The sequence below is a fragment of the Sapajus apella genome, unplaced genomic scaffold (assembly GCF_009761245.1).
Source record: "Sapajus apella isolate SASKATOON/1434 unplaced genomic scaffold, GSC_monkey_1.0 scaffold24, whole genome shotgun sequence".
NCBI lineage: Eukaryota > Metazoa > Chordata > Mammalia > Primates > Cebidae > Sapajus > Sapajus apella.
Window position 1 is genome coordinate 12,185,644 of NW_022436964.1, and position 27,569 is coordinate 12,213,212.

A 27,569-nucleotide genomic window follows, 5' to 3' on the forward strand; every position below is an offset into this window, starting at 1 on the left:
TCTCTATGGTCTGTTCAAGGTCAACTGATCTTGAGCAGCTGGGTGTGCTGCTCAGATCTCCTTTGACACACAGCCGTCAGATGCCACCTCTTTGGATCCAAGAGAGTGGATCCAAATGTTTTCATATTGAGGTCACACACACCCCAAGCTCTACCTAGATAATGATAGCCTAGATAATGGCTCTAGCTTAAATAATGGCATTTTTCAAAAGCCCAAAGATGCCTGTTTTGGCATTCCTGGGCTTTGTGAAAGTCAGAATTCTGAGTTTTTTTGGAGTTTAAAAACATTTCATCGATGGTTTCCTCTATGGTGCCATGATAGATGGAATACTGGGTTGTCTACTTAGATCATCTGACAATGCAGAGTAGATACCTCTATGAAGTCATTGTTCATAGGATCAAGCAAAGAACTATAATTTTTATTGTCTATTTTAAAAATAAATGTTTAAAAACTAAAAATAGAATTCTGCTAACCAACCAAAGCAAAATTAATAATAATAATAATTTTCAAAGTATGATTTTCCTTTATAACTATTTTAATAAAGCATAAGTATATTTAAATGATAAAAAAGAATTCAGGGAAGAAGAAACATGGAAGCTCTCATTCTATTTGAAAAGCTGATTTGGGAATTACGAGATTACTATGAACGATGAAAATGGGACCCAATTGCTTCAACTCCTTCTCCCCTTGTGAAATAGATATAGCATGAAATGGAGTCAGTCTGTGTTTCAGGAACAGACAGTGAGAATGTTGCCGGAAATTACAACAGGAAAATTATGGTTGGAATACAGGACATGAAAAGAACACTAGAATAAGAGCCTCTAATAAACTATAAGACCCTGCAACTCAAAATGTCTGTAATGTTATGAGGTAAGATATAGGATGGAAGATATCAAAGAGCACCTCTATTTCTAAAATTCTCTTATTTCTGTTAATTTCCAGTAGAAAACTGTAGCCTTCTCAGTGGCCCCTGGCAGCATATGTAGAAGCAGCTTGCCCTAGGCTTCAGAGTCAGAGATGTCAGATAGACCAGATGAGCATCCTGGCCTCTCCACTTGCCATTCACAAAACTTGGAGGAAAATATCAAATCCTACTGAAACTCAGTCTCCCCATATGTAAATTAGAATCGTCATGTCTACCTTACTAGAGTAGAATAAGGACTAGGTTGTAATATAAATAGAATAATGTGCCAATTATTAAGCTATTTCAGCTTCAGACTCATCCTTGCATGCTCCGCTTTGTGATGCTGGAGACAGGACTTGGGGAGCTACTTTTCTCCTTTGAGATTGTATTCCCTGCAGATTTTTCCAATAGGAGGCGCTTAGACACAGAAGTGGGGAGAAGGGATTTGCTCTTTCCTGAATGCATGGCTGCAGCAATGCCTCTTTACTCTGGTAACAATATTTGGGTCCATTTCCAGCCTATTTGAACACACCCAAAACCAATCTCATCACATCCCTTGGGGCCATGCAGGGCCCTTTCTCCAAGCTCCTAGATTCTAATAACTGCAACTTCCTCTTTTGTTCTCCCAACAGTAGGGTTAAAAACTGTTCTGTGTTATCTGTTACTGCTTCTATGTTACCTCAATGTCCCCTTTTGCCTTTTTAGTCCCCCAATACTTGTTTAACTAATTTCTTATATTAAATCATCTCTATCAAGATATCTGTGCTTTTCATTCTCTTGACGCATACTGATACAAGTAGAACTATAAATATGAGTATAATATTCATAAATAAATAGAAATATCATAGCACTAAGCGCAACGCCTGACCACATAAGTACTTAGTCAACATTAATTTTGGTATTATTAACAAAAATTATAATTAAAAAAAAGCAATATAAGTGAAAATTTAGGTTATCTCTTCTGAGTAAGGTCTGGTTAACCTGATGTAACATATTCAGGTCCTTGAGCTCAGCTAGATTTTATTTTTCCTTCCTTGTATTATTTTCTTATTGTGTCCAATTCCAACATGCTAAGGAGGACAACTCTGCTCATTCCATGGGTGTTCTTAAGGTGACAGCCCAAGGCTGTTTGTGGCGTCTGATCTCTCCCATCTATGCAGGATACTTAAGACAATCTGTGTTCAGGCAGCCTCTTCCCCTCTGCCGCAGAGGACACCATGTCCTGACCAAGGCAGCATCTCATTTGAATCCATAATGTCTTGTTACTAGTGACTACTTGGCTTTATTCTCCTGGATTCTTACCATGAAACTATATCTCCTATATTTTAAATTAAGCTCTATACATTTTTTCTTGTTGTTATCTTCAGTTTTATAATTAAAGATCCTGCCCTCTCTCTTATTGATGTGCTTGTGAAATTATTTTGACCCTAGTATAAAGAATGTGTTCAATCATTGGCTTATTGTAGGACGGGCAGAATTCCTTCTTCTTAGGAATGTTTAAAAGCAGAATCTCCCTTAACATGAAACAACCTATCTTTCCCTGCCAAATTTAGAATATAATCATTGCCAAAAAAAAGACAAATATTTCAAACTTCCAAAGTCATAAAAACTTGTATATCATATAACATTCCTTAAAGTAGTAATATTTTCTTTTAAATAAGCAATTCAATGAGCAATTTGATAACAACTATATAATCCTATCGCTTCCTTTCCTTGAATCTTTCAATAACTCTTCTTTAAGGTCAGAATACTTTTATTTACTTATGTATTTACTTCTTTGTTATAATAAAAGGCCTTTTACTAGCTTGTCACTATCCACTTATATGGCCTTGTGTAATACCACTAGCCCTGCATCCCAATTCAGTCTCCTAATAGCTGTTTTCTTTTGGTCAAGTTATGGTTCTTTTACAAAGGAATATTTACAAATTGAGCATTCCTAATAAAAAAAAAATCTGAACTCCTAAATGCTCCAAAATCTGAAATGTTTTGAGCACCGACATGACGCCGTAAGTAAAAAATTCCACACCTGACCTCACGTGATAGGTCACAGTCAAAACACCATCAAATCTTTGTTTCATGAACAAAGTTACTTAAAATATTGGATAAAATTACTTTCATATACATAAGGTATATATGAAACTAAATGAACGTTGTGTTTAGACTTGAGTGTCATCTTCAAGATATCTTGTTATATATATATAGAAATATTTTAAAGTCTGAAAAACTCCAAAATTTGAAACACTTCTGGTCTCAAGCATTTTGGGTAAGAAATACTCACCCAGTACTGTGTGCTACATACTCTGAGCTATCTGCTGTTTCATGCATTATCTCACTAATGCTCTTTGAGGTGGACACTATCATTTTCTCCATTTCACATATGAGAATACTCTTGAGCTTAGCCTCAGATATAAATACCCACCATGAAGTGGGTTGTGAAGTGAGGGGCCTTACTTACCAATTGCAGTTCACTGCATGATGCAGGCATTGGGGAAAAAGAGCTATTAAAATCACTACTAACCCCAGAAATGATGCATGCCAAATTAATGACTGATACCAGCATGCAATAAGCCTGTAAGTGAATAAAATCAGTGTAATGGCTTTCTTGTATTTTCTTGACCTTTAAAAATTTTCTCATTGCCTTAGGATTGTTTTCAGGCAGGCCTAGAAATAAATATCACGGAACGCTCTGGTTTCTGTATTCCCCTACTGACCTATAAATAGTATTTCACCAAACTGGACATGAGAGAGCTGTTGAGAGTTGTCAAGAGCAGTGATTCAATCTTGGGGAGCACACTCATTATCCAAACCCTTTCCTCTGCTTTCCCCTGAATTTGCGTCTCAGACCCTCTTGTCCACTCATTAATAACTCTCTCACAGCAACTTTTCTGTTTGTCTTCCTCAACTGAGTCAATATCTTTCAAACCTCAAATGGAGATTTTTGCCCAAAACGTTATGTTTCAGTTGATTGGGAAATTCAGAAGTGCTTAAACTTCAGAAATCTATATATAAACATCAAAAGATCTTTTGTTCATATTTTTAGTTCTTCATTTCTCTGGTATGTCTTAAAAAGCAAAAAAACTTAGTCTTTGTTCTTATTAAGCAGACTGGAAGCTTATCATTTTGCTAATCAAAGGAAGAGAATGAGAAATAAAACAGTGCTAAGGGGACATAGTAATGCATTGTTTGAAATTTAAAAGTGAGAGAAAGAAATAAAGGGAGGAGAAAAGGGAGGGGAGGAGGAAGAGAGGAAAGAAGTTAGAAGTGATAGAAAAGAGAAAGAAAAGATAAGAGGTAAAATCCAACTCAGAGGCCATCGCTTTTGTAAAACCTACACTTACCTCGGAAGAAATAAGAACCACTTGCTCAGGGTTCCCAGAATCTTTTTTCCCTTTTTTTAAATTTTGCTAACTTTGTGCACAGCATCTTGTATACTGGTTGCCTACATGTCTTTCTTCTATTATCATAAGTACCCTGAGGTCAAGAATCATGTCACATGCATCTTTGTAAAACCTAAGCATGTTTATAATTCAGTTAAAAAATGCTGAATTGAAGTGTGATGTCCAACTGACAGGGGTGATTGAAGATTACAAATGCCACAGAATTGTTGCTATCATTGTGCCTTATGCTAATTCAATAGCTTGTTTTGTTCACTCAGAGATGGGAAATGTTTCTTAAGGTTTGCATGTTCTGGAACTCCTCACATAAACTGGTTTTGTGCTTCTGATCTCAGGCTCTACAAATCCTCCCCCTCACTCAGGATTGTCAGTCAACAAGATTCATTTAGCCTCTATTGAATGAGGACTAGATTAGGGGCTGAAAAGGTGTAGCAGACCTAGATTTCTTCTTTGGGAAACTCACAATTTAAGGAGGTTAAAAGTAGAAATCAAAATGTTTGTGAGATATTCATATTGACACTATAAACAGGAAGGCTGTTTTTTCTCTCCTTCATTCTGCAATCTATATAAAATTGTATTCTCATTGTCTATCCTCCAAAAATTACTTGCATTATCAATTTCTCAATTTCTACCTGGCTATTTTCCCACCCATATGCTTCCAAACATTTCTAATCTGGTCACTACACAAAAAAAGAATATGTGGAATTACATTGTTGGCAAAGACTTGAATTATATAGTCCAAAATGGTTTTTCAATGAACAGGAATAACTCCTTTCTACAGTAATAATCTCTACCCAGGGGAGTTCAAAGAGTAATGCTCATTTGCATACTACAATGGAGTAATACTATTTTAGTATTACTTAGAAGTTAGAATTTAGTATTCCTTAGTTCTCAATATTTAGCTTTATTTAGTCATAACTATTGAGTAATACTAAATAGGAGGCTTGTTTAGGAAGTGAAGAGTTTAGTAGGAAGTGTAAGAGTTTTAATTCCCTAGAAATCCAACAAGATTTTCCAGAAAGCACATTTTCAAACTCTTCTTTTATTCTTTTCCAAAGCCAGCGATAAGAACATTTGCTTCAAGTCTTTGAACTCTGAGCTCACATTTATTCAGTAGTCTATATTCCCATATGATCATATTAACATTGACCTAAATTGTAGTCACATTTACATTGACATATATGTTTCTTTCTTTCTTTTCTTTCTTTCTCTTTCTTTCTTCTCTCTCTCTCTCTCTCTCTCTCTCTCTCTCTCTCTCTCTCTCTCTCTCTCCTCTCTCCTCCTCTCTCTCTCTCTCTCTTTCTTTCTTTCCGGAGCAAGGACATCTTTCTTAAGACAGCCTCACCCAGGAGAGGAGGCTGTGGGTTTCAGAATAAAATAAACTACGGAAAAATCCAGTTGTGTGGAGACACTTACATTGAAGTCATACAACACACCAAAGTTGGCTGCCGATGCCTCTTCGGCCCTGGGAACTGTTTTCCTAGGTAAACTGCCATATGGCAAACCCCAGAGGTACTGTATAGGGAAGCAAAAAAAGCAGAGAACAATTAGAAACAAAATCTGAGGCACACATGAGATCACAAATGGTTTTGCTTAAAAGTCCTTCTGAAACATTTTCATGGGGGACTCTGTGGGTCTCCATGTGGGGTCCCATTTTCTGGGAATCAACTACTAAATCCAGAGGTAAGAACAAAGGGAATGCAAAGGACTCTGCATTCTGAGTTCAGGGACCACCAGCAGTCAGGTCAACCACATTCCCCAGAGGGCTTTCTGAGGACCCCACTGCTACCACCACCACCAAACCATTCTGATTAAAAGTCTGGAAAGGAAGAGAAGTAGCCTTTCGGGTCACATAGGACTGAACAAAACCATCTTACCCACACCTTCATGTGAGAATAGTCCTTAGGAGTGAGGGTGGAGGGAGATTCTGTCCTTCAAATCAAGAAAGAGAACTCAAGGGAAACCAGTCATGAAATTTGTGGGTGTCTGCAAAGTGAGAACACTTGCACCCTGATTATGGTGTGTGCTTCATCACTAATTCAGGGCTGCTGCCTCCAATTCGTGCTACCAGATTGGGAGAGAAACCTAGTAGAGAGAATAGTACTGGGGAGAGTGGGCCAGTGAGCAGGCAAGAATAGGGTCATAGGAAGGTGCCCTGGTGAGAAGTGGAAAGAGCACTTTCTAGCCCCATAGCTCACCAAGCAGATGTTGCTTCTTCAGTGAGATAGAAACTTCCCTCCTAAAGCTGGGAACAGAAGATGAATGTGGCTTGAAGCCAGGGTACAGAGCTTGACTGAGCAAGGGCTGGACATGAATCTCTGCTCACTTCCTGAGCACAAGTTGCACAATCTCCCCAAGTAGACCTTTGGCCCATCTGGCTTCCCGGTCCTGAAAGAATAGAGGGTGGGTTCCACACATATTATCTCACCCCAAAGTTGGGGGGCACAGAAGACAAAGAAGATTAAGGTCTTAGGCTTGCCCAGGGACACAGGACCTTGGGGCAAAAGGGCATGTGCCTTGGAGGAAGATTGAATGAGCCTGTCAGGTAGAGGCAGTTGAAAAAAATACAGCCTTGCTGCCAGGAGATGACTGCCCTGGTCGCTGTGGTTTTGCACAGTCAGCATGCAGGGTGTCCATTCTCTTGTCCTTTGGCTGGAGTTGGTCATCATTGCCTAGAAAACAGGATGCCCCTCAGCATCTAATACAGCCTATAAAAGAGTATCCGAAGCCAGCATGCTCCCTAGCTCTTGGAATACATCAGCCTAACAAAAAGGCACTCTATCTACTACATAGAAGACACTCTGTAATTTCATATCATTCAAATAAATCAGTGACAGCCTTTCATTTTCTCCACATGGAGGCAGCATGGTGTGGGGGAAAGAGTAAATGCCGCTGATAAAACTCCATTTATACCTGCATCTGACACTAAGTAATGTCATAGTAGCTAGTGATGGAATGGAGGAGTTTAAGGTTTCCTTAGAGAGGTAATATAAAAAAAAAAAAGCTGGGGTTAATTTGAAAGAGATAAAATACCCACATTCAGCTGCACTGCCTGAAAGTGTGTACTTGGGAAATAAACTATACAGGACCTCTGATCTTTGGTCACTGTCTTCTATGAGCCAGACAACTTTATAAGCCCTGGAATTATCTCAAGGATTATAAAACTAGTGGATTAAAGTGCAGAATCTTGGGGAAAGGGATTGAATCATGGGTTCTAGTCCTAGATCCACTTCATTAAAAAAAAAAAAATCATTCAGAGATGTTAGCTAAGTCACATCAGCATTATGTGACTCCATTTACATGTTTTAAATGGGGGAAGAAAATGTCTTCTACAGTCTACATCATAAATTTGTTGTGAGGCACAGAAAGTAAAAGAAGTGAAAGTGCTTTGTACTATTACAAGCTCAAATCTCGTTATGAATGTAAAGCATTATGATGATGCTAATGGGAGGCTCAGTACAGAAACTGGCACTGATTTGAAGTTATTGCGATAAAAAGTCACCCGAAAGACCAAATTTTGGCTGCTGTCAATGCTGTATGGACCAAATTGGCTTTGAAATACTAGTCCTAAAAGGTCCTTTGTAGGTTAAACAAAACCTAGTCCAACTTTTGTGAGGTAAGCATTCAAAGGCATCAGAATCATTTAATTTCATATGGGTGAAGGCTCTGACCTCAAGCTAGCGACCCCACTTCCACTCTCATCCCATCCCACTATATGTGTGTATGTGTGTGTGTGAGTGTGTGTGTGTGTGTGTGTGTGTGTGTGGTGGGCATTATCTTTATATCTTAGGGGGAACATGTTCATTTTGTGTTTCTTCAGTATAGAAAATCTGAATGCTTTGAGTCACATTAAAGAAGCATTTCTTTCAAAGCTAACTTGGCAAAATAAATAAATACAACTCACAAGGTGTCAAAGTCTTCCTCGGGAATGATATTAACGTTTAGGAACACGGACCCCCTTGGGAAACTGAAAGAAGCCATGAAATTTTCCACATAAAGGTGCACATTTAAACATTCATGTGAAATTATACATAAGTTGTATAATTTCAGGAGGCTCACACACCCTTTGGTGCAAGGATTGGGACCTTTGGCCCATGGGCACCATTTTGAAGATTAATCTCATTACAAATCCTATGACTCTAAGAGGTGAACATAGCCAATTAATTATTCTACTCTTAAAGAAAAGATAAATCCTTTTCTAGGAGAAACATTTTTCAGCACGTTTTGTAAGCTGGAAGTCAGATCTCACCTCTGGCAACATGATGAGGCTGAACGTCAGGATAAAGAGAACCATATTGACTCCATACATCCATCTCAAGAAGAGGAAGTATGAGGCCACTGAGGAGCCAAACTGACCTATTACAAAGAAAATAAAACGTTTGAAGGGAGATCAAAGCAAACAAACAAAAAAGAGCTTTGTCTTGGTTGCCTTCCAAAACAAATCTATTAATAGTGAGACATCGGTCCTTTTTATATGTAAAGCTACAGCATTCTTTTCTCTCTATTCAAGAAGAGAAAATGTTAATCATGATGGAAGCATTCCCTGTCATGTGGAATGTAGGAGGTACGCAGAATGCAGTTGTGCAGACTGCGTGTGACCTGCCGCATCAGAGTCCATCCAAGGAAAAGCTGCCTTTTGCTGAGCAGCCATGATTGCCACCTGCAGAGTGCATTTTATTCCTTGAGTTAATACTGAGAAGTGAGCAAATATATGTAAAGGTAACTACAGTGCCTAGCTAGTAATTAGCTACTACTATAATTATAATTACTGCTATTTTCTACCCTTTTTCTCGGGCAAACAACGTCCTTCTCAAAAAAAGTTTACCACATCCTTTACAAATAGTTATCTTACCAACAGTCTCTTGCTGTTTCCCCGATTACTGGAATTTTACAGGGGTGGTGTAGAAGCTGAAATTCATTCATTCATTCCATACATCTTATGCCAGAAATTATCTTAGATATGAAGCACAATGTCATAGGTAGGGTGGCTGCTACAATAGAACTTACATTTTAGTGAAGTATGGAAATAGCAAATATGTAAGATACATAGAAAGACATTGAGATAGAGATATAGACATTAGATATAGATACAGATGATAGGAGATAGAGATAGAGATAATAGCAGGTCCTACAGGAGAGAAGGGAAAGTATTGAGAGGGGTTGCTTTAGAAAGGTTTGTCAAGGAAAGAATATCAGAGATGTCATCTAAGCAGAGATCTGAAGTTTGAGGAAGAGACAGCAACAGGCTGAATTGCGGAAGAGCAGCTCAAGCAGAGGAAAGAGCCAGAACAAAGATCCTGAGTGGCAAGGGCTCGGGACAATTGAGGAATAAAACTCAGACCTGTGCAGTTGGAGTATATGAATGAGGGAAAGTGGTGACAGATAAGGATGGAGAGGCCAAACCACAGTGTGTGGGGCCTCTTAACACATGGTAAAGAGTGAGAATTTTATTTAAAATGTAAGAAGTCATTGATAGGTGTTAAGCCTTAGGGCCAGAGGAAGGGGTGATGAGCATGACTTTTAAAAAACCATTTCAGTTTTGGGGAATCAACAGGCAATAGGCAAGAATGTTCAGTCAACTCACCCATGTCCTCCAAAGTGAAAAGCAAAGTGATTGGTTAATTCTTATTGACAGAAAAAAATAAAAGCATCTTCTTAAAGCAGAGAATGGAAGAAGAAAAATCAAGAATTTAAGTCTTAGGTTCAGATTTCATAGATTTAAGAAAGCAAATGTTTCTTTGATGGTCATTTCAGATTCGGCACCAAGTTGCTAGTTTTTCCGATCTTCCAGATTATCGTTGTCAGTTGCTCAAGAAAAAAAAACAAATCATTTCAGTTCCGGGCTGCATCAGCCCATGTGTTCTGTCTCATTCGGCTAAACATCTCTATTGACCAGTGATTTTCTGGAGCCTTCTAGCATTGAAATATTATCAGTGGGGAAGCATTATCAATGAAAATGAAGTCTTATGGGGAGCAAATTCCAGCCTCTACTTACTTAGATAAGGCTGACCATTTAGGACAGTAATGCCTCTATTTCTGGGCATTTGTCTATTCATTTTTCTTTCTTTCTTTTTTGTGACAGAGTTTTGCTCTTGTTGCCCAGGCTGGAGTGCAGTGGTGCAAACTTGCCTCACTGTAGCCTCCACCTCCAGGGTTCAAGCAATTCTCCTGCCTCGGCCTCCTGAGTAGTTGGAATTACAGGTGCCCACCACCAGGCCCAGCTAATTTTTTGTATTCTTAATAGAGATGGGGTTTCACCATATTGAGCAGGCTGGTCTCTAACACCTGACCTCAGGTGATCCACCCGCCTTGGCCTCTCAGCCTCCCAAAGTGCTGGGATTGCAGGAGTGAGCCCCCATGCCTGTCCCTTTTGTCTATTCTTTACATATCATCTTTCTTATTCCCATAACTCAGTGGCAGTTTTTTTAGAAAGAAGTCAATCTGGCCAGGCATGGTGGCTCACACCTGTAATCCCAGCACTATGGGAGGCCGAGGTGGGCAGATCATGAGGTCAGGAGTTTAAGACCAGCCTGGCTAAAATGGTGAAACCCCATCTCTACTAAAAATACAAAAATTATCTGGGCGTGGTGGCACGTGCCTGTTATCCCAGCTACACTGGATGCTGGGGCAGGAGAATCCCTTGAACTCAGGAGGCGGGGGTTGCAGTGAGCCAAGATTGTGCCACTGCACTCCAGCCTGGGTGACAGAGTGAGACTCCATCTCCAAAAAAAAAAAAAAAAAAAAAAAAAAAATTCAATTGTTAAATTGATATTTTAGAAGAAATAAATGATTTTGAAGTCTGAGAATTTTTCTTTATGCTCAAAAGAGAATTTGGGATTTCACATTGTCAAGGAGTGCAGAGTTCTATAACGTTTTAAGGGTGTGTGGTTTTGATAAACAATCCCACCCCACTCCATGCCAGTGCTGTCACCAGGTGCACTGGTCTGCTTCTCCTAGGAAATCTGATCACCCACCTGGCTCCCAGTGACTTCATACCATTTCATGGCTGTTATCTACATTCTCTGGTAACAGCTACCTGATGGCTGCTCAGCCAGGTTCACTCATCATGTTTTATTGAAGGCAGTGGATTCCCAGTTTGTTACTCATTACAATTACTCATTTACTGGAGGAAAGCCTTGGTGGCTAGGTATTAAGATTTTCCCTGGAATCACATGTGAGATCTTCCAGTATAAAGTCCCGCATATAGGATTCTAATCCCTTCCTTCTTTCCTTTCCTTTTTTCCTTCTATTTTCTTCCTTCCTTCCTTTCTTCCTTCCCTTCCTTCCTTCCTTCCTTCCTTCCTTTTTACAGTTTTGCTCTTCTAATTATTGTCACAGCCCATCCTCTCAGCACCTACATACAAACCCTGGCAAATGAGTTTCTTGAGTATAGAGTACAAATACACCTAAATGCAAAAGAGGGTAGTGGATTAAGATGTTTCAGAAAGTATCCCCTCCTCCAACATGCCTATGCATTATAATGAAATATACTTTAGAATCCAAAACTTCCAAACTCCATTTCTCAGATTTGACGGTAGTTTCACAACTATTTTATTTGGAGGTTGAATCTTTACAGAATCCTAAATGTAAAGAAAATGAATGCAGGCAAACAAATTTCATTAAAACTAGAATGATTTCAGGAAAAACCCAGACACAGGTGGAGGAAACTAAGAAATCCAGAGACAAAATTTCTTCTACACTAGACCTGTCAATGGCAGAAAAGAAAGAACAGTAACAAAACAAACGCAGATCTTAAAGGAGAGAAAATTTAAAAACGGGTTGTCATCAAAACTCCAGTTTTTCCTGCCTCCACACAAAAATAAAAATAAAGAAATTTTCCCTTCTTATCCCTTTTGCCTAGTGGTTCTATCCTACCAGATATTGTTGACTAAAACTGATGTTCATTAAAAAGAAATGCCTGATTATAGTGTGGCTAAAAGAATAGCAATTCCTTCATACTTAGTCTTCAAACTGATTTACTTGTGTAAGGAAGCAAAATGAGTAATAATAATAATAATAGCTAGCATATCTTGATGGTCATTTATGTGTACCAAGAACTTTATCAGTATCAACTCATTATGCTGTCACTAAAACTTAATGAGGTTAAGTATTATTAGTCCCACTATGAACTGGGAAACAAAAACTTAAACATGGTAGTTAATAATAGGTAACATTTAATGAATCTTTATTTCAAACACCAATTTGATCTGTATGTATTAACTTACTTAATGATCAGCAAATCCCTTTGAGATGGGAACTACTGTATTCCCATTTTACAGAGGCTTAGGTCTATAGGTTACACAGCTAGTAAATGAGGCAGCCGGGCTTCTAAACCAGGCAGTCTTGAGCTATAGGCGTTTGACTCCAAATCTAGAACACTGCTATATGGCCCCTTAAGTAAAACAGAGTTCAATTAATTTTCTTAAAATTATGATATATACAATAAATATGCAATGGACATGTGTGTCTGAAACAACAGGTATAGATAATATCCATCAATCAGCTAAAGCCAGTCAAATTCACAAATATGATGCTCACAATGACCAATTCTTTTTTCTTTAATCAGACTGATAAATGCTGCTCTCACAGTAAATTATTAATTTATAAAAACAGAGCCTCTGATATGTATTAAACTGAGGCTTTATGCTTAGGCGTATTCTTGGTCCTGAATTTTTTCATTTCTTTCAAGTTAAAGTTAAAATTTCAACTCTCTTTCTGGTTATTTATTATTAAGGCAAAGTGATTTGTAGTCTGTCATAACACATCCTTTCCCCTTGAACAGATGGGTAATAAGACAAGCAGATAAATATGAGCATTTCTAAATGGGAAAAGACCAATTAAATGACCTGCTGTGTGACTACAATCTAAATACCATCATGTTAGGCTAGGATATGAAGCACAATTTTTTCAAACCATTTAGGGGTAGGGAATTAAAAGTGACAAATTTGATTTGTATTTTCTAGAGTGCTTAGGGCAGCAAGGAAACATAAGGTTTAGGCCCTGTGCTTTGTATTTCCTATCCAAAGCTATTTCCAGTCTGAAAAAAATAGGTTTCTAACACCATAATTTTGATGATGTAATCTATTATTAGGAAAAAGCAGATTTTGATCCTGAGAAACATTTGTAATTACCAGCTAGAAATACATTCAGTTATTTAATTTATGGTCTTAACAATAATGTTGGCATCACAATGGGTATAGATTATTTTTCCTGGGAGTACAAATATGCAGTTACTTTAGAAAAATGTGCAATTCAATTAGGTTAATAAGATGTGTCCACAAGAGTAACCCTTGAGTTTTAGGCATGATCTTTTTAAGGCTGACATGATAGTAAAACTCCATAATATTCCCATGTGATGCATAACTTCACAATATCTTCTGTGGCAGGAATTATCAGATCTATTCTTTAAGTAAAAAGAGTTTGGAGTCATCAGGTGAGAATCCACTTCACGCTAATAAAGAGATCTAGGTCTTACTGGAATCAAGATGGAAACAGTATGAATTTTAGACTCTGATTTGAGTTCCACTCTTGATTCTGAAAATTATTGGACAGAGCTTTGGGGAAATTCAGTGAAGGCTGTTAATTTTGGACTCCTTTAAAACCAAATTTTATAATATTAGTTCAGTATTATTTAGACATTGAACAGAGGGTGTGACAAGGTGGATTAGAAACGCTGTTGGGAATAGAAGGCAACAGCTCCTCTTTTGTCCAATCCACTTACTAAAATCCACAATTACCATCAGTATTTATCTGCTTATAATTCCCCATCCAAGCATACACATATCAACCCATTTGGATGTAAGATTAATGAGTGTAGAGTCTTTGTGTGTCTTTATCAGCAGCGATGGTGCCTAGAAACACACCGAAGGAGACGTGTTAGGCATCCAGAATTTGCTCAGTTCATCAATAATGTCAGGCTTATTCCGAGGATTTAACAAGATATATATTAAATGATTCTGATGTCCATAAGGAATATAATGGTATTTCTGAAGCTTTTGTAAGATTAAATGGCCATTTATTTAAGAGAAAAGAATTTATATTAATTTTATAATTAGATATATATTCTATAAGTAGTGTACATAGTTAACAAACTTTATTTTGAAGAGAATTTGAGGAGGCAATTATACAGTTCTCTCTTCGTATAAGTCTGTTTTGCATTTAAATATTTGAGGACTTATCAAAAGTATGAATTAATGAATTTCACATGCCTACATATACATGTAAAACTGACTGTAACTTATACATCATAGAATGCTGAGCTGGAAATACTTTTGTGTAGTGATTCATTAAACCCAAGATGGTGTAGCAGCCCCAAATGTAGAAACAGAGGACCAGAGATTTAAACAGATTGTCCAAACTATAGAGCTGGCAGGGGTCAAAAAGTCCTCAACCCTTAGAAAATCAATTGCATGTCCTACTTCTTCCCATTTGTCATTAAGTTCAGTTTCAAAGACCATCACATTTTTCAACCTAATACTATAGCGCAAATCTCATAATTATCATTAAAATCTTAGTACATTAAGCATCTTATAGAATATAAAACATAAAATTAAATAAATCACTCACTCAAAAGTAAATACATGAGAAAATGAAAAATAATTCTTTGATAACGATCAAGAAAATCTATAACTACTCATCCTGCCATTGGCCTGGTAGAATACTTTTTAGGAACTAGTGCAAAACATATTTAAAAAGAAAAAGTGTATAAAACCTTCCCCAAAGGAAAAAGCAGCATAACACATGGAAAAGCATACGTTTTTGAACTCAGACAGATTTTTCCTTATATCTCAGCTCTGCTACTAATTCTGGGACAATTATTTAACCACAACGGTAAAATAGGAAGGTTAATGTTCACATTGCAGGAATATTGAAGGTTAAGTGAAATAATGTTTGTAGAGCGTCTGACTGATGGTAGCACTCAATAAATGGTGGTTTGGTGAATACTGATAGAATAAAAAATAAAGCTCATTCTTCACAGTTGAGACAAAGCACCATTAACAGCGAAGAAGTCATGACAAACTAATCAAATCATAAATTATATATGGAAAGCAAAATAATCCACATTTGCCTGAATTTTCCAGCTTGGCTTTCCAAATTTACTAGAAGAGGAGAGGAGATAAGTGAAGGTTATTATTGGATAGCTCTCAATCTGTCTTTTCCACTGTGACATTCATGATGGATGGTGGTCATATGTGTAATTCTTGCTGCATGCAACTTCTGGCAATAAAAATAATTCTGTCTGTTTCTGTTTCACTGGATATGGCTGACTGGAACACAAACGAGCACGATATTACTATAAAGATAGGCTGGCACCTACTCTAGTGTGCTTTAAAAATAATTTTCAAATGTATGTGTTTACCAATCATTAATTACAAATTTCTTGGGATAGATATAACAACTGATCAAGACTCAGCCCTATAATTTTATAAATTAGTAGACTGAGGTCCAGAGGGGTTAAATGACTGGCTCCAAGTCAAACAGCTAATCTGCAGCAAAGCAAAGACCAACTTCAGAGTTCTTACCACATGGATTGTATCAGGATCTTAATATTCCAAACGGCCTTTTGTTTCTCAATGCCTCTCAAGCTACCACATTTGAGCTGTACAGTTGAAACCTAAGAAATCCATGATGTTTGCTCTTTTTTGATGTGTCTGAATTCCTTTCTTTTTTTCCTAGAATGGTAGACATTTAGAGAGTTTGTCTGTAATTTTATTCAATACACATTTATTAAGTGCCAAATGGAATCCAGGAGTGAACAAAATTAAATGTCCCCTATTGGGAGAAATGAACGTAAAATAAAATGAATTAAGATTACATCAAAAAATTAAATTAAAGATACAGTATTTTAGATAGCTGTGTTAAAGAGAAAATTCAAGCAGGAAAGAAATGGCATCAGGAATGTGTGGAAGGGGATACAGTTAATGAGCTGATGTATTTTAATTCACTGCCACTTAATAATTGTCATCCGATATTGAAAGATAGGGAATCGAAGATTAGCCACTCCTAAAACATGTCCAATCATGTCAGCAAGCTATCCATCAGCTGTGTTATCTCCCTATGGAGCCTCCATTTTAATTATACAACACCACACTTAACCAGCAGGAAAACCTGCCTCCAATATAGAGAGGAATGGATAAAAATCAGATCCTAGTTGAAACCGTTAAAACCAGAATGTGGCAAGATTGTGCTCAAAATAGTTTCAAGTGTTAGCCCTTCTTTTTTAGATTCCTTGTTATTTTTTTAAAAATTTACTATTTTTATTTACAATATTTTAAAATTTGTATTTGCCTTATTCTAAGCCTAGAGCACTGAACTAAATAGATTTTTGATTGGCTGCATTCTCCTTCCTTCTTTCCTATGAATATTATACAAAATAAAGGCACAATGTGAATATTCAGATAGCAAGTTCCTGGATGACTATTGCTTATTCTACTTCAGAGATTTAAAAATGAGGTTTTAAGACTTCTCTTTCTTTCTTTCTTTCTTTCTTTCTTTCTTTCTTTCTTTCTTTCTTTCTTTTTCTCTCTCTCTCTCTCTCTCCTCTCTCTCCTCTCTCCTCTCTCTCTCTCATCTTTCTTTTTTTTTTTAACACTCTTCCTGTCACCCAGTATGAAGTGCAGTGGTTTGACCTTGGCTCACTGCAACCTCTGCCTCCCAGGTTCAAGTGATTCTCTTCCCTCAGCCTTCCGAGTAGCTGGCACTACAGGCTCTTGCACCAGGCCCGGCTAATTTTTTGTTTTTAGTAGAGACGGTGTTTCATCATGTTGGCCAAGCTGGTCTCGAACTCCTGATCTCAAATGATCCACCCCCCTCAGTCGCCCAAAGTAATAGAATTACAGATATGAGCCACCGTGCCCAGCCTAAGACATCTTCACATTTTAAAACATTGTTCATTTTGATTACTATCTAACATTCATGAGTGTATATTCTCAATGTCATGTTCATTGCCAAAATAAAATCTCTGCCTTTCAAATAAGACGGCTCAATATCATTGTGCACAGCAGTGACTTCCCTGTACAGGAAAGAAAATCAGGTTAGAATGGTAATGTTTCGGACTAAGGTAGAACATGAGAGTGGGGTCCCTAGTGTTGTCCTTGGTTAAGTGCTAGCAAATCTTTACAATGACCAAAGCAGTCACAAACAACACTTTTGTTTATTTGGTTGTTTTTGTTTGTTTTTTTCCAGTCTTCCCAAAGTCCAGAAACTGAGAAAGGCATCTGATAAGCTTATAAGATATTTTTCTAAGACAACCTTCTCCATCTGAGATCCAATGAGCACTTACTTTCAATAGCCTTGATTTTATTTTCCCATGGGATACATGCAGCTTTGAAGTTCTCAAAATCACGGAGGAATTTTGCCCATTTCTGAAAAGAAGGTCAGATACAACAGTAAAGTCCAGTCTCTTGATTTGTGAAGATGTTTATCCCCCCATCTCACAACATTACAATGCAATGAGCTTGGAAAAAGGTCTCTCTGGCATCAAATACTGCTTTCTAGTCAAAAGGGGAAACAGTAGATTTCACTCGTTTCCCTGTTCTCCACTAACCACAAACCAATTTAATTCAATAAAAATAATGCTGATCAATCCCCTATGTTATGGGACATATGCTGACCACTCAGAAAGAGCTACTTTACTCTGTAAGACAGTAAGAAAGCAGGGAATTAGTTAGCACAAAATAGGGTGATCGGAACAGAGTGTGCGTTTAGTATTCATGGTATGGAGGACTCAATATGAATAAATTTTATTTTCTGTCTTTTATTTCCTGGTCCTGTCTTGAAAGCCTTCTGATCTTTTAGAGTAGTTTGTGTACAAATAGGTGAGTTCAATACAGAAGAGTAAGTTTTATGGCATGAGACGCTTCAATCTGGTAGAGGCAGAGTAGTCAGTTTAATGGAAAGAGAAGAAAACAAGTCAAAAATTCATTTTACAAGAGGTCTTCCTTCTATTTAACTCCAGTGTTGGGTTATCCATGGTCAAGAGGACCATTGGGAAGAATGAGAATGTGGCAGAGAACTTTGCATGTGTGCATATCGTGCTGGGATGATGTGGGTGCTAGATAGGCACTATTGTCTAAATAACAGCACAAGTCTGAAGTTCAAAAAATTATCCACTTTTTTTTCCATCTGCCTTCTCCAGTGGAACCACCACCAAAACACAGATTTTCTTTAAAAACCCTTATGGCAAAGACCATCACTTTAGAGTTTAAACCCTGGGATACAGTAGAAAATGCAAAGTCCAAGATCTAGGATAAGATAGGAATACCTATGGATCAGCAAAGACTGATCTTTGTTGACAAGAAACTGGAATATGGATGTGCTTTGTCTGAATACAACCTTCAAAAGGAATTTACTCTTCATCTTGTGTCAAGACTTCATGGTGGTGCTAAGAAAGGGAAGAAGTCTTACACCACTCCAGAGAAGAGTAAGCATAAGGAAAGGAAGGTTAAGCTGGCTGTTCTGAAATACTATAAGGTGGACGAAAATGGCAAAATTAGTCACCTTCATCAAAAATGCCCTTCGGATGAACGTATTGCTGGAGATTTCATGGCCAGCCATTTTGACAGACTTTTTTGGGGGTTGGGGGTAGGGGACAGAGTCTCGCTTTGACCCCAGGCTGGAGTGCAGTGGTGCAATCTCGGCTCACTGCAATGTCCACCTCCTGTGCTCAAGCGATTCTCCCGCCTCAGCCTCCCGAGTAGCTGGAATTACAGGCATGAGCCACCATGCCCGGCCAAGAGACATTATTGTAGCAAATGTCCGGATTACTGTTTCAACAAACCAGAAGACTAATAATTGTGTATGAGTTAGCTTTTTAAATGAACAGAAAAAGCATAACCAGAAACAGCCACAATGACCATCTACAAAAGAATGGGTAAATAAATTGTTGCGGCATCTTTATACAACAGAATACAACACATGAATAAAAATAAACTATGACTTCCACAGCAACATGGATATATCTTGTGAACATAACATTGCATCAAAGAAGCCAGAAACAAACATATAAATACTATATGACTTCATTTATTTAAACTGTAGAAGCATACAAAATTAATCTATTGTATCTATATATATATGAAAGTTAAGATATATGAACTTTATTCACAAAACTTTATGGGAATACATTTAGCTTACAGTTGGTATAACATTTGTAAAGAGGAGATAATAATATCTATGTTCCTACTTTACTGTAAGAATTAAATATAACTTTATAAAAGATTTCAATTCAGTGCTTGGCACATAGCAAGTGTTAAATAAATGTTAGTTGCTTTTTTGTCTTTCCCCAAAATCTATATTTGTATCAGTGTATCGTTTATTTTTTTCTTATTTTCTATCCAGTGTATAGTTAATGTTCCCGGTAGAAAACAGCTATACAGACACTTCAAGAAAAACAACTTGATGAGAACCCCTTCACTTCCAGAGAACGAAAATGAAAAAGGACGCAATCTTTTATATTTGGAAGTGCTAAAGTCACACAAGTAAGTCTTTTGCCATAAATCTGTATTTTTTTACTTATTTTACATTTTAACTCCACTAAGGACAATTTTTTAAATCTCCCCTGTAAACTTCAATACCACAGATAGGCTGTGTATATGCTGTACTAGTATTTGTGCTTTATATATACAAATGCAGGATTTTTTTTCACCCCTTTAGATTTTTTTTCTCCCAATGTTCTCTTTCTTAGGGACAATAGGCTATAAACCAGACAACTATAAGAATACCTACCTTGGCCATCATCATCTTAAATGCAAACCACCGTTTTCCTTTTCCTTTCCCAAGAGCCCCTTCATTTTCACTCACAAATTTTTTTGCTTCCCTGAGAAAATAAAACAACATAAGAGATAAAAGGAGGTGAGTTGCAATGACTAGAATATAGAAGTAGTAGACATTTAATTTTACCAGGTCTGCAGTCTTATTTTTTCTAGATCCTCCATAAGTGAACGTAGACCTGCATTTCATAACCTAGAGATTTTCAATGCATGCTTAAATTTTTAAATTCTGGCTAGGAAGAGTAAGATATTTTAGTCTCACTTATTAATCAGCTGGAATCATTGAAAAGGAATTTGTGCTAAGTGTCAAATACAGAACCCTAGGTCTTTTCATTTTTACCACATGTAAAATTGAATCTGAAGTTTACATCAGATTCTGGCAATCAAATGTTTATTTTAAAATATGTCCTTTTTTTTTTTTTAATGATTCTTTTAGAAAAAAAGAAAAGGGCAGAGAGGTTAGGACAAACTGACATAGAACACACTTAATGACCTGGTACTTAATCCTGTTTAAAAAAAAAAAAAAAAAAAACAATTATGACCGAAAACAGAAAAATCATCCTGTAAATGGGGTTGAGAAGAGAAAGACAGAAAAGGAATACTTTTGGCCTCACATTCAGAAAGGGCTTTAAATTTAAACTTTAACATTACTGCCCAATATTTATACATCTAGTTGCATTCATTTCTTTGGTATGCATAATAAAAAAACATTAATTCATCAAAACATAATGCAAGCATGCTATGTACACTGTAATTTTTGTGACCTTGTTTGGTCATTGTTATAGAATGAATGTTTGTCCCTATCAAAATCTGTATGTTGAAATCTAATTCCCAATGTGATGGTATTTGTAGATGGGGCCCTTAGGAGGTAATCAGACCGTAAGGGTAGAATCCTCACGAATGGAATTAGTGCCCTTATAAGTAGTGGCCAGAGAGCTAGTTAGTCCTGTTTCCACTATGTGAAGACACAAAGAGCCAGCCATCTGCAACCTGGGAGAAGGCCCCTGCCAGAGCCCAACCATCCTGGCACTTAGATTTCACACTTTCAGCCTCTAGCACTGTGAGAAATAAATACCTGTTGTTTAAGTCACATGGTCTTGGTAATTTTTTCTATCAACCTGAACTGACTAAGACAGTCATTTTTGTTGTTGTTTGTTAAAATTTACCAAAAAAAATTTACAAAAAAGTAAATGACAAATAGAGCCAAGCCAGGCTTCTCTTCGCCTCTCGGGGGCTGCAGAACATATTATTTATGTGACAGAGCAGCCTCTTTTACGACAGGAACAGATAACCCAAGCCTGGATTGTGGTTCCACAAGTGCAATGCTGTCCTTAGTTGGATGGCTCCTGGAATGTGTGGTTTTATAGACAAGACCCTGCAACATATGACTATAATTAAACTCCTATGGGTCTCACTGGGCGAGGTGGCTCATACTTGCAATCCCAGGATTCAAGACCAGCCTGGTCAACATGGTAAAACCCCTTCTCTACTAAAATTACAAAAATTGACCAGTCGTGGTGGTGCGTGCCTATGGTCCCAGCTACTAGGGAGACTGAGGCAGGAGAATCACTTGAACCTGAGAAGTGGAGGATGCAATGAGTTGTGATTGCGCCACTGCACTCCAGCCTAGATGACAGAGCGAGACTCTGTCTCAAAAAAAAAAAAGAAGGGTCAGTGAAGAATTTTTTTGTAAGATATTCTTTAGTATCAGTGCCAAACTCAGGATTTTGCAATACAGAGTGACCGAAAAACAGCACACACCTGCAGACTTAACTGATACTAGGGAATGGAGCATAATTTCTCATCTGTACATATATACTGTGGCATAAAAAACACAGGCACAGTGGTAAAAATTCTCTTCAGTCATTAGACAGAACTCTCAAATCAGTTTCTTGATAGTAGAAACAATATCTTGTCTTGTTGAATCTTCATAGCAATGACCATTGCATTGACCACAGTGAGGGTTTAATAAATGTAAACTTTCTAGAAATAGAGCTGATTGACATAGCTTGGGGTAGATGTAGACAAGGGAGTATCTAATAATTTTATTTTCCACATTAATTAATGCTTGAAAGCAAAGTCGTTTCCAACTTTGGGATTGCACCCTTTATCGTTAATCTTCTCTGACACTCAATGGATAGGCTAGACTGGCCTTGTTGTCAAACATCCTGACACTTGACATGACCTCTGTGCTGGTAAGATTCATTAAAAAGCAATTTCTAAAGCCTTTTACACATTCTAAAATATCCAATAAAGCAATGGCAAAAATTAGAAACTGAGTTCTCACGGCTGGGTTTTTAGATCTCCGCAATGAAGAAAACACGGCCTATTTAAGCATTAACAATGTGTTGCAGAGGTGATCAGACAGGCGGGAGGATGGCAGGCAGCAGGTACTTTCTGAGATGGTGAACTGAAGCCTCTAAACAGACAATCAGGTAAGATGGGTTCTAATCCCATCTCTGGGATCTGTCTCTATGACCTTGCCCATGTTTTTGATGCTCTTTGTCCCACATACATGAGGGTCTGCCTTTTCAGAGGAAAGCACACCTGCCTCAAACTCACACAGACCTAGGAAGGTCTGACACAGATTCCCTGAGTTACTATGTGACTTTTAATAGGTCAGGATTTCCCAGAACACAAACAAATGGTCAGGCAATTGCAGCCCTGCTTGCTAAGGTGGTGGCAAGAACAAGGTGGGATCATAGGTGTGCAAGTGTTGAAGGGGTTATTACACAGTCAATTCTATGGTAATGCTGGTTGAGAAACCATGAACTTGTTCTAACATGATTGATATATTACAGAACAATTTTGTCATAACACAAGTTTTGAGTTTGCTTATGTGTGATTCTATCCACAAGAAACTCCAGGTGAATGCAGAAAACTGCAACCAGCTAAACTAAGCAGTGTAGGAATACACAAAATACACACATCTCATCCATCAGAAACTGCACTTCCTCACAGAGGTAGAAAAACTGTATCTGCTCACAACTGGGACAGCAATTACCCTCCCTCCATACTTCTCAAATTCTCACAAGCTGTAACCCTTTTGAAGGCCAACTTCCACAAGGAAACTAGGTCTTTTTCAAATACACTGCCATGTTTATTGTAAATTTCTTAACCATTAACATGTATAAAAATTTGCTGTTGTTGTTACTAAATTCCCATATTTTTTGTAATGTGTCACTAGTGATTTTTCTAAGTATTGTGTGCCTATCCCCATTTTTTGAATAAAATGTGTTTTTATTGCCCAGTTTTGTATAATGTAGTGATTTTTAGGAACCCATATATCATGTTACGGCAGAATGACTATATTTCAGTTATTTGGCATCAAGAATTTCGAAATTCACAAAACTATATGTTGGAGTTATCATATTAATCTCTAGCATAATGAACACATATAAATTGAGAAATGGAAATTCTTCTTAGTCATAAAATTATAATTTTTTTTCAAATATAATAAAGTGCTCATTTTTAAGACATCTCCACTGCTCTAAGTATTTAACAGACAATTCAAAAGACATCCAGTTTTGCTTTTTAGATTTATATCACTTTCTAGGTAAGTAGCCAATTCAAAAGCACAATTTTGTTCTAAACAGAAGTATAAAGAAATAACTACTCCATATTTCTACCAAGATTTTTTTTTTTTTTTTTAAAGATGGGGTTTCACCATGTTGGTCAGGCTGTTCTTGAACTCCCGACCTCAGGTGATCCAACCGCCTTGGCCTCCAAAGTGCTTGGATTACAGGCGTGAGCCACCACGCCCAGCCAAGATTTTTAACTTTGTGAACTCATGAACATTAAACTAGCAAAACCTAAGAGAGAAAGAAGTCAGGGTTATAACCAAATTAAAATCATGACAAAATTAATTATAAACTCAGTTAATAATATAGAACCCTATCAACATGGGATTAAGGAAGTTTTTGTCAGTTGTTTTAATTTTCCTTTGAACAATATAAACAAATTTTTTTTTTTTTTTTGAGACGGAGTTTCGCTCTCGTTACCCAGGCTGGAGTGCAATGGCGCGATCTCGGCTCACCGCAACCTCCGCCTCCTGGGTTCAGGCAATTCTCCCGCCCCAGCCTCCTGAGTCGCTGGGATTACAGGCACGCGCCACCATGCCCAGCTAATTTTTTGTATTTTTAGTAGAGACGGGGTTTCACCATGTTGACCAGGATGGTCTCGATCTCTTGACCTTGTGATCCACCCGCCTCGGCCTCCCAAAGTGCTGGGATTACAGGCTTGAGCCACCGCGCCCGGCCAACAAATTTTATTTTTGTCTCTTCAATTGCTATTAGTTTTCCTTGATGCTACATATAGTTTCATATTTCTCTTTCAATTACTACCCCACTCTACCTTCAACATATATATCTTGATTCTAGCTTTTAAATAAAAGTCCAGACTCTATTATCTATTATATAATTTCAGGTATGAATTTCTTCTCTTCCCTAACGCTCTAGCCTCTCCTTCATTCTCTGAGAGATTCCTGCCCCCCTGTAGGTGTTATACCAAAGAGATCCCTGAACAGCCATTCTAGCTAATCCCTGATCCCCATAGCTCACCCAAGCCAGTATTACTATACGCAACTCATCAGAAATGTTAGAGATAGGTTTAAAATAAACCCAAGGGGCAGAGGGTGGGCCACAAATAATTGTTTAGCAAGAAAAGATTCTTTATCCACATCTGATGCGCATAGGATGTAAGAAAGTACTCTTGCAAGTTACAGGCCTTCAAGAAGGGACATTGGGCTGTGAGAGATCAGAGACTCAGTGAAAGGGCATGCCTTAATACTATTTTGAGGGCTGACTTTTCCAATGAGCTGGTATGATTTCAGGATAGAAGAAAACTAGTATCACCCAATTCTATTCTCCTTGATAACATATTTCTTAGCCAGAAAGCATATTTCATTTTGCAATTAGAAACAAGGTACAAAAACAAATCTAATATGAAGATAAAGATTGATCAATACAGAATACTAAAGTACCCATGACAGATAGCAGAAACTAAGAAAATAAAGAACAGAGACTTTAGAACACTAAGATGCAAAAAAAAAACATCTTTACATACATGTTTTTCTACAGCTAATCCATTTTCCTATTTATTTGTATTAATCTGAATAATTTAAAGAGATTTTTCTACATGGTTAAAATGAAATAGGCTTTGGTGAATTATCTTTGAATATCTTTTGGCCTCAAACTATCCAAACGTCTGACTGAAAAAAAATATGTATCACCCCTTTGAATTGCAATCAACAAAAGCCACCTGCCAACAATGTAATCTGGTCTTCAGGTCTCAGAGCTCAAGCAAACCATGCTACAATATGCACAGCTCTCTGAGCTGTAACCCCAGATCCAGGGATAAATAATTCAGTGAGGTCTATTTAATGACATTCATACCTGGCCTCATCATTCATTTATCAACCTGTTGTGTTGGTAATTAGAATAATAAGGTTTCATGGTCTTTCAAGAATGCTTTCACAGTTAGTTGAAGAAGTACACACTGGAGTAACTTACAAAATAGATAATTTACCCATAACATATGATACAACCGTGATTACACAGAAGAGTTAGGACATGCTGTGCTGCCTTTGACACATTCTCATTCCAGGAAACATGTTCCTCTTTTGGGTTAGGTTAAGGTGACTTTCCTTTCCTTTTGTTTTCAGTTTGACAGTATGATTAAGCAACCAATTTATCGCTCAAGTAAATGAAAGACATTCCAAAAGTGGTGTTTAGGCAACTGTAATTAAAACTTGTACGCTCGAGCAGTTTCCAGTGAAGGGATCAGAAGAACGAAAAGACTTTTCATAAGAAACACTGCCCTTTAAGAGAATTTAACCAATAGTCCAGAGAATCTGACTTCTGCTAAAATATTACCATGAGAGTGAGTTGTAGAGGTAAGAAGCTAGTCAAAGGTACAAAGATTAAAAATAAGAACTAGAGGCCTCCTAGATAATGCAATTTCATAGTTAGGCTGGTAGAATTATTGAAAATCATCACAATACTGCAAGTGATTATTCAAAACATATTTTTTTCCTAAGGCTAATGCTAATGGCAGTAGCTGGAATGGTTAAGATATCCAGATGCTTCATCTATAAAATGGAGATAATAATAGCTACTCTGTAGGACTGTCACATCCATTATAAAAAATAACGTACATAATGTGTTTAGCTTAGTCCATGGCAAATAGCAAAAACAGTATAAGCAGTAACTATTACAGTAGTTCCCCCTCATCTGCAGTTTTGCTTTCCACATTTTATTACAAGTGGTCAACTGCAGTCAAAACATATTTAATGGAAAATTCCAGAAACAAACAATTCCTAAGTTTTAAATTGTGTGCTGTCCCGAGTAGCCTGATGAAATCGCATGCCATAGGTGCTGTCCAGTCTGGGGGGTTGAATCCTCCCTTTGTTCAGTAAATCCATGTAGTCTGCGCTCTCCTCCTGCTAGTCACTTAGTAGCCCTCTGGGTTATCAGATTGACTGTCACACTATCACAATGCTTACGTTCAAGTAACCCTTATTCGCCTTAATAATGCCTTCTAAGTATAAGCTTAGTGATGCTGACAATTTGGATATGACAAAGAGAGGCCACAAAGGGCTTCCTTTAAGTGAAAAGGGGAAAGTTCTCAACTTAATAAGGACAGAAAAAAAGATGTATGCTGAGGTTGCTAAGCTCTACGGTAAGACGCCTTCTCTTCCTGAAATTGTGAAGAAAGGAAAAAAAATTCTTGCTAGTTTTTCTGTTGAACTTCAAACTGTAAAAGTTATGACCACAGCGTGTGATAAGTGCTTAGTTAAGACAGAAAAGGCATTAAATGTGTGGGTAAAAGACATAAACAGGAATATGTTCTGACTGACAGCAATCAGGTTCAATACTGTCCTTGGTTTTAGGAATCCACGGTGAGTCTTGGAAGGTATTGCCCTCTGACAAGAAGGGATGGCTACATCCCTTCTTGTCAGAGGGGAATTAGTACTATTAGCAGTGATAGTACTAATAGGTCTGACTTCAGTTTTTATGCTGAGTCTCCAAACTATAAAGTTGAGAAATAACTAGATACTTCCCGGCAAAACCCCCGCCCATTTCCCCTCAGATTATTACCTCATTGAAAGTGGGAATTGTTCTTTTTAGTAAGTGAGCAGGAGAGGATTCAACCCTGCATTTGAGAGCCAAGGAGAGGGCCCAGGTGTTGGGCTTTAAAAGTCCCATTTATGACACCACTTGGGAGAAGGCAGTTAAGAATTTTAGCCTGAGCCCTGTTCCAGCCATGCTGTGCTGCTGCAGAGAACTTGGGCCCATAGGAAGCAATCTCTCTCTCTCTTTCTCGCTGTCTCTCTCCATATATATATATTGTGAATAATCTTTGAATATCTTTTGGCCTCAAACTATCCAAATCCAATATATATATATATATATATATATATATATAAAATAAAATCCAATATATATATTGGATTTGGATAGTTTCTCTGCTTGGAGAGAAAGAGAGAAATATATATGTATA

At 37.5% G+C, this 27,569-nt stretch overlaps 1 protein-coding gene across 3 annotated transcripts in view; it reads right to left on the reverse strand.

Annotated features, from left to right (window-relative positions):
- The window catches only part of TMC1 (transmembrane channel like 1), a 238,850-nt gene that overhangs the window by 65,245 nt on the left and 146,036 nt on the right, over positions 1 to 27,569 (reverse strand). For all 3 annotated transcript variants that reach the window (XM_032290922.1, XM_032290923.1, XM_032290921.1), the window contains exons 5-8: positions 20,026 to 20,116; positions 17,582 to 17,663; positions 8,549 to 8,655; positions 5,716 to 5,814 (exon numbers count right to left, since the gene is read on the reverse strand). In XM_032290922.1, the coding sequence (XP_032146813.1) occupies positions 5,716 to 5,814; positions 8,549 to 8,655; positions 17,582 to 17,663; positions 20,026 to 20,116 (379 nt within the window). The remainder of the gene's footprint in view (positions 1 to 5,715; positions 5,815 to 8,548; positions 8,656 to 17,581; positions 17,664 to 20,025; positions 20,117 to 27,569) is intronic.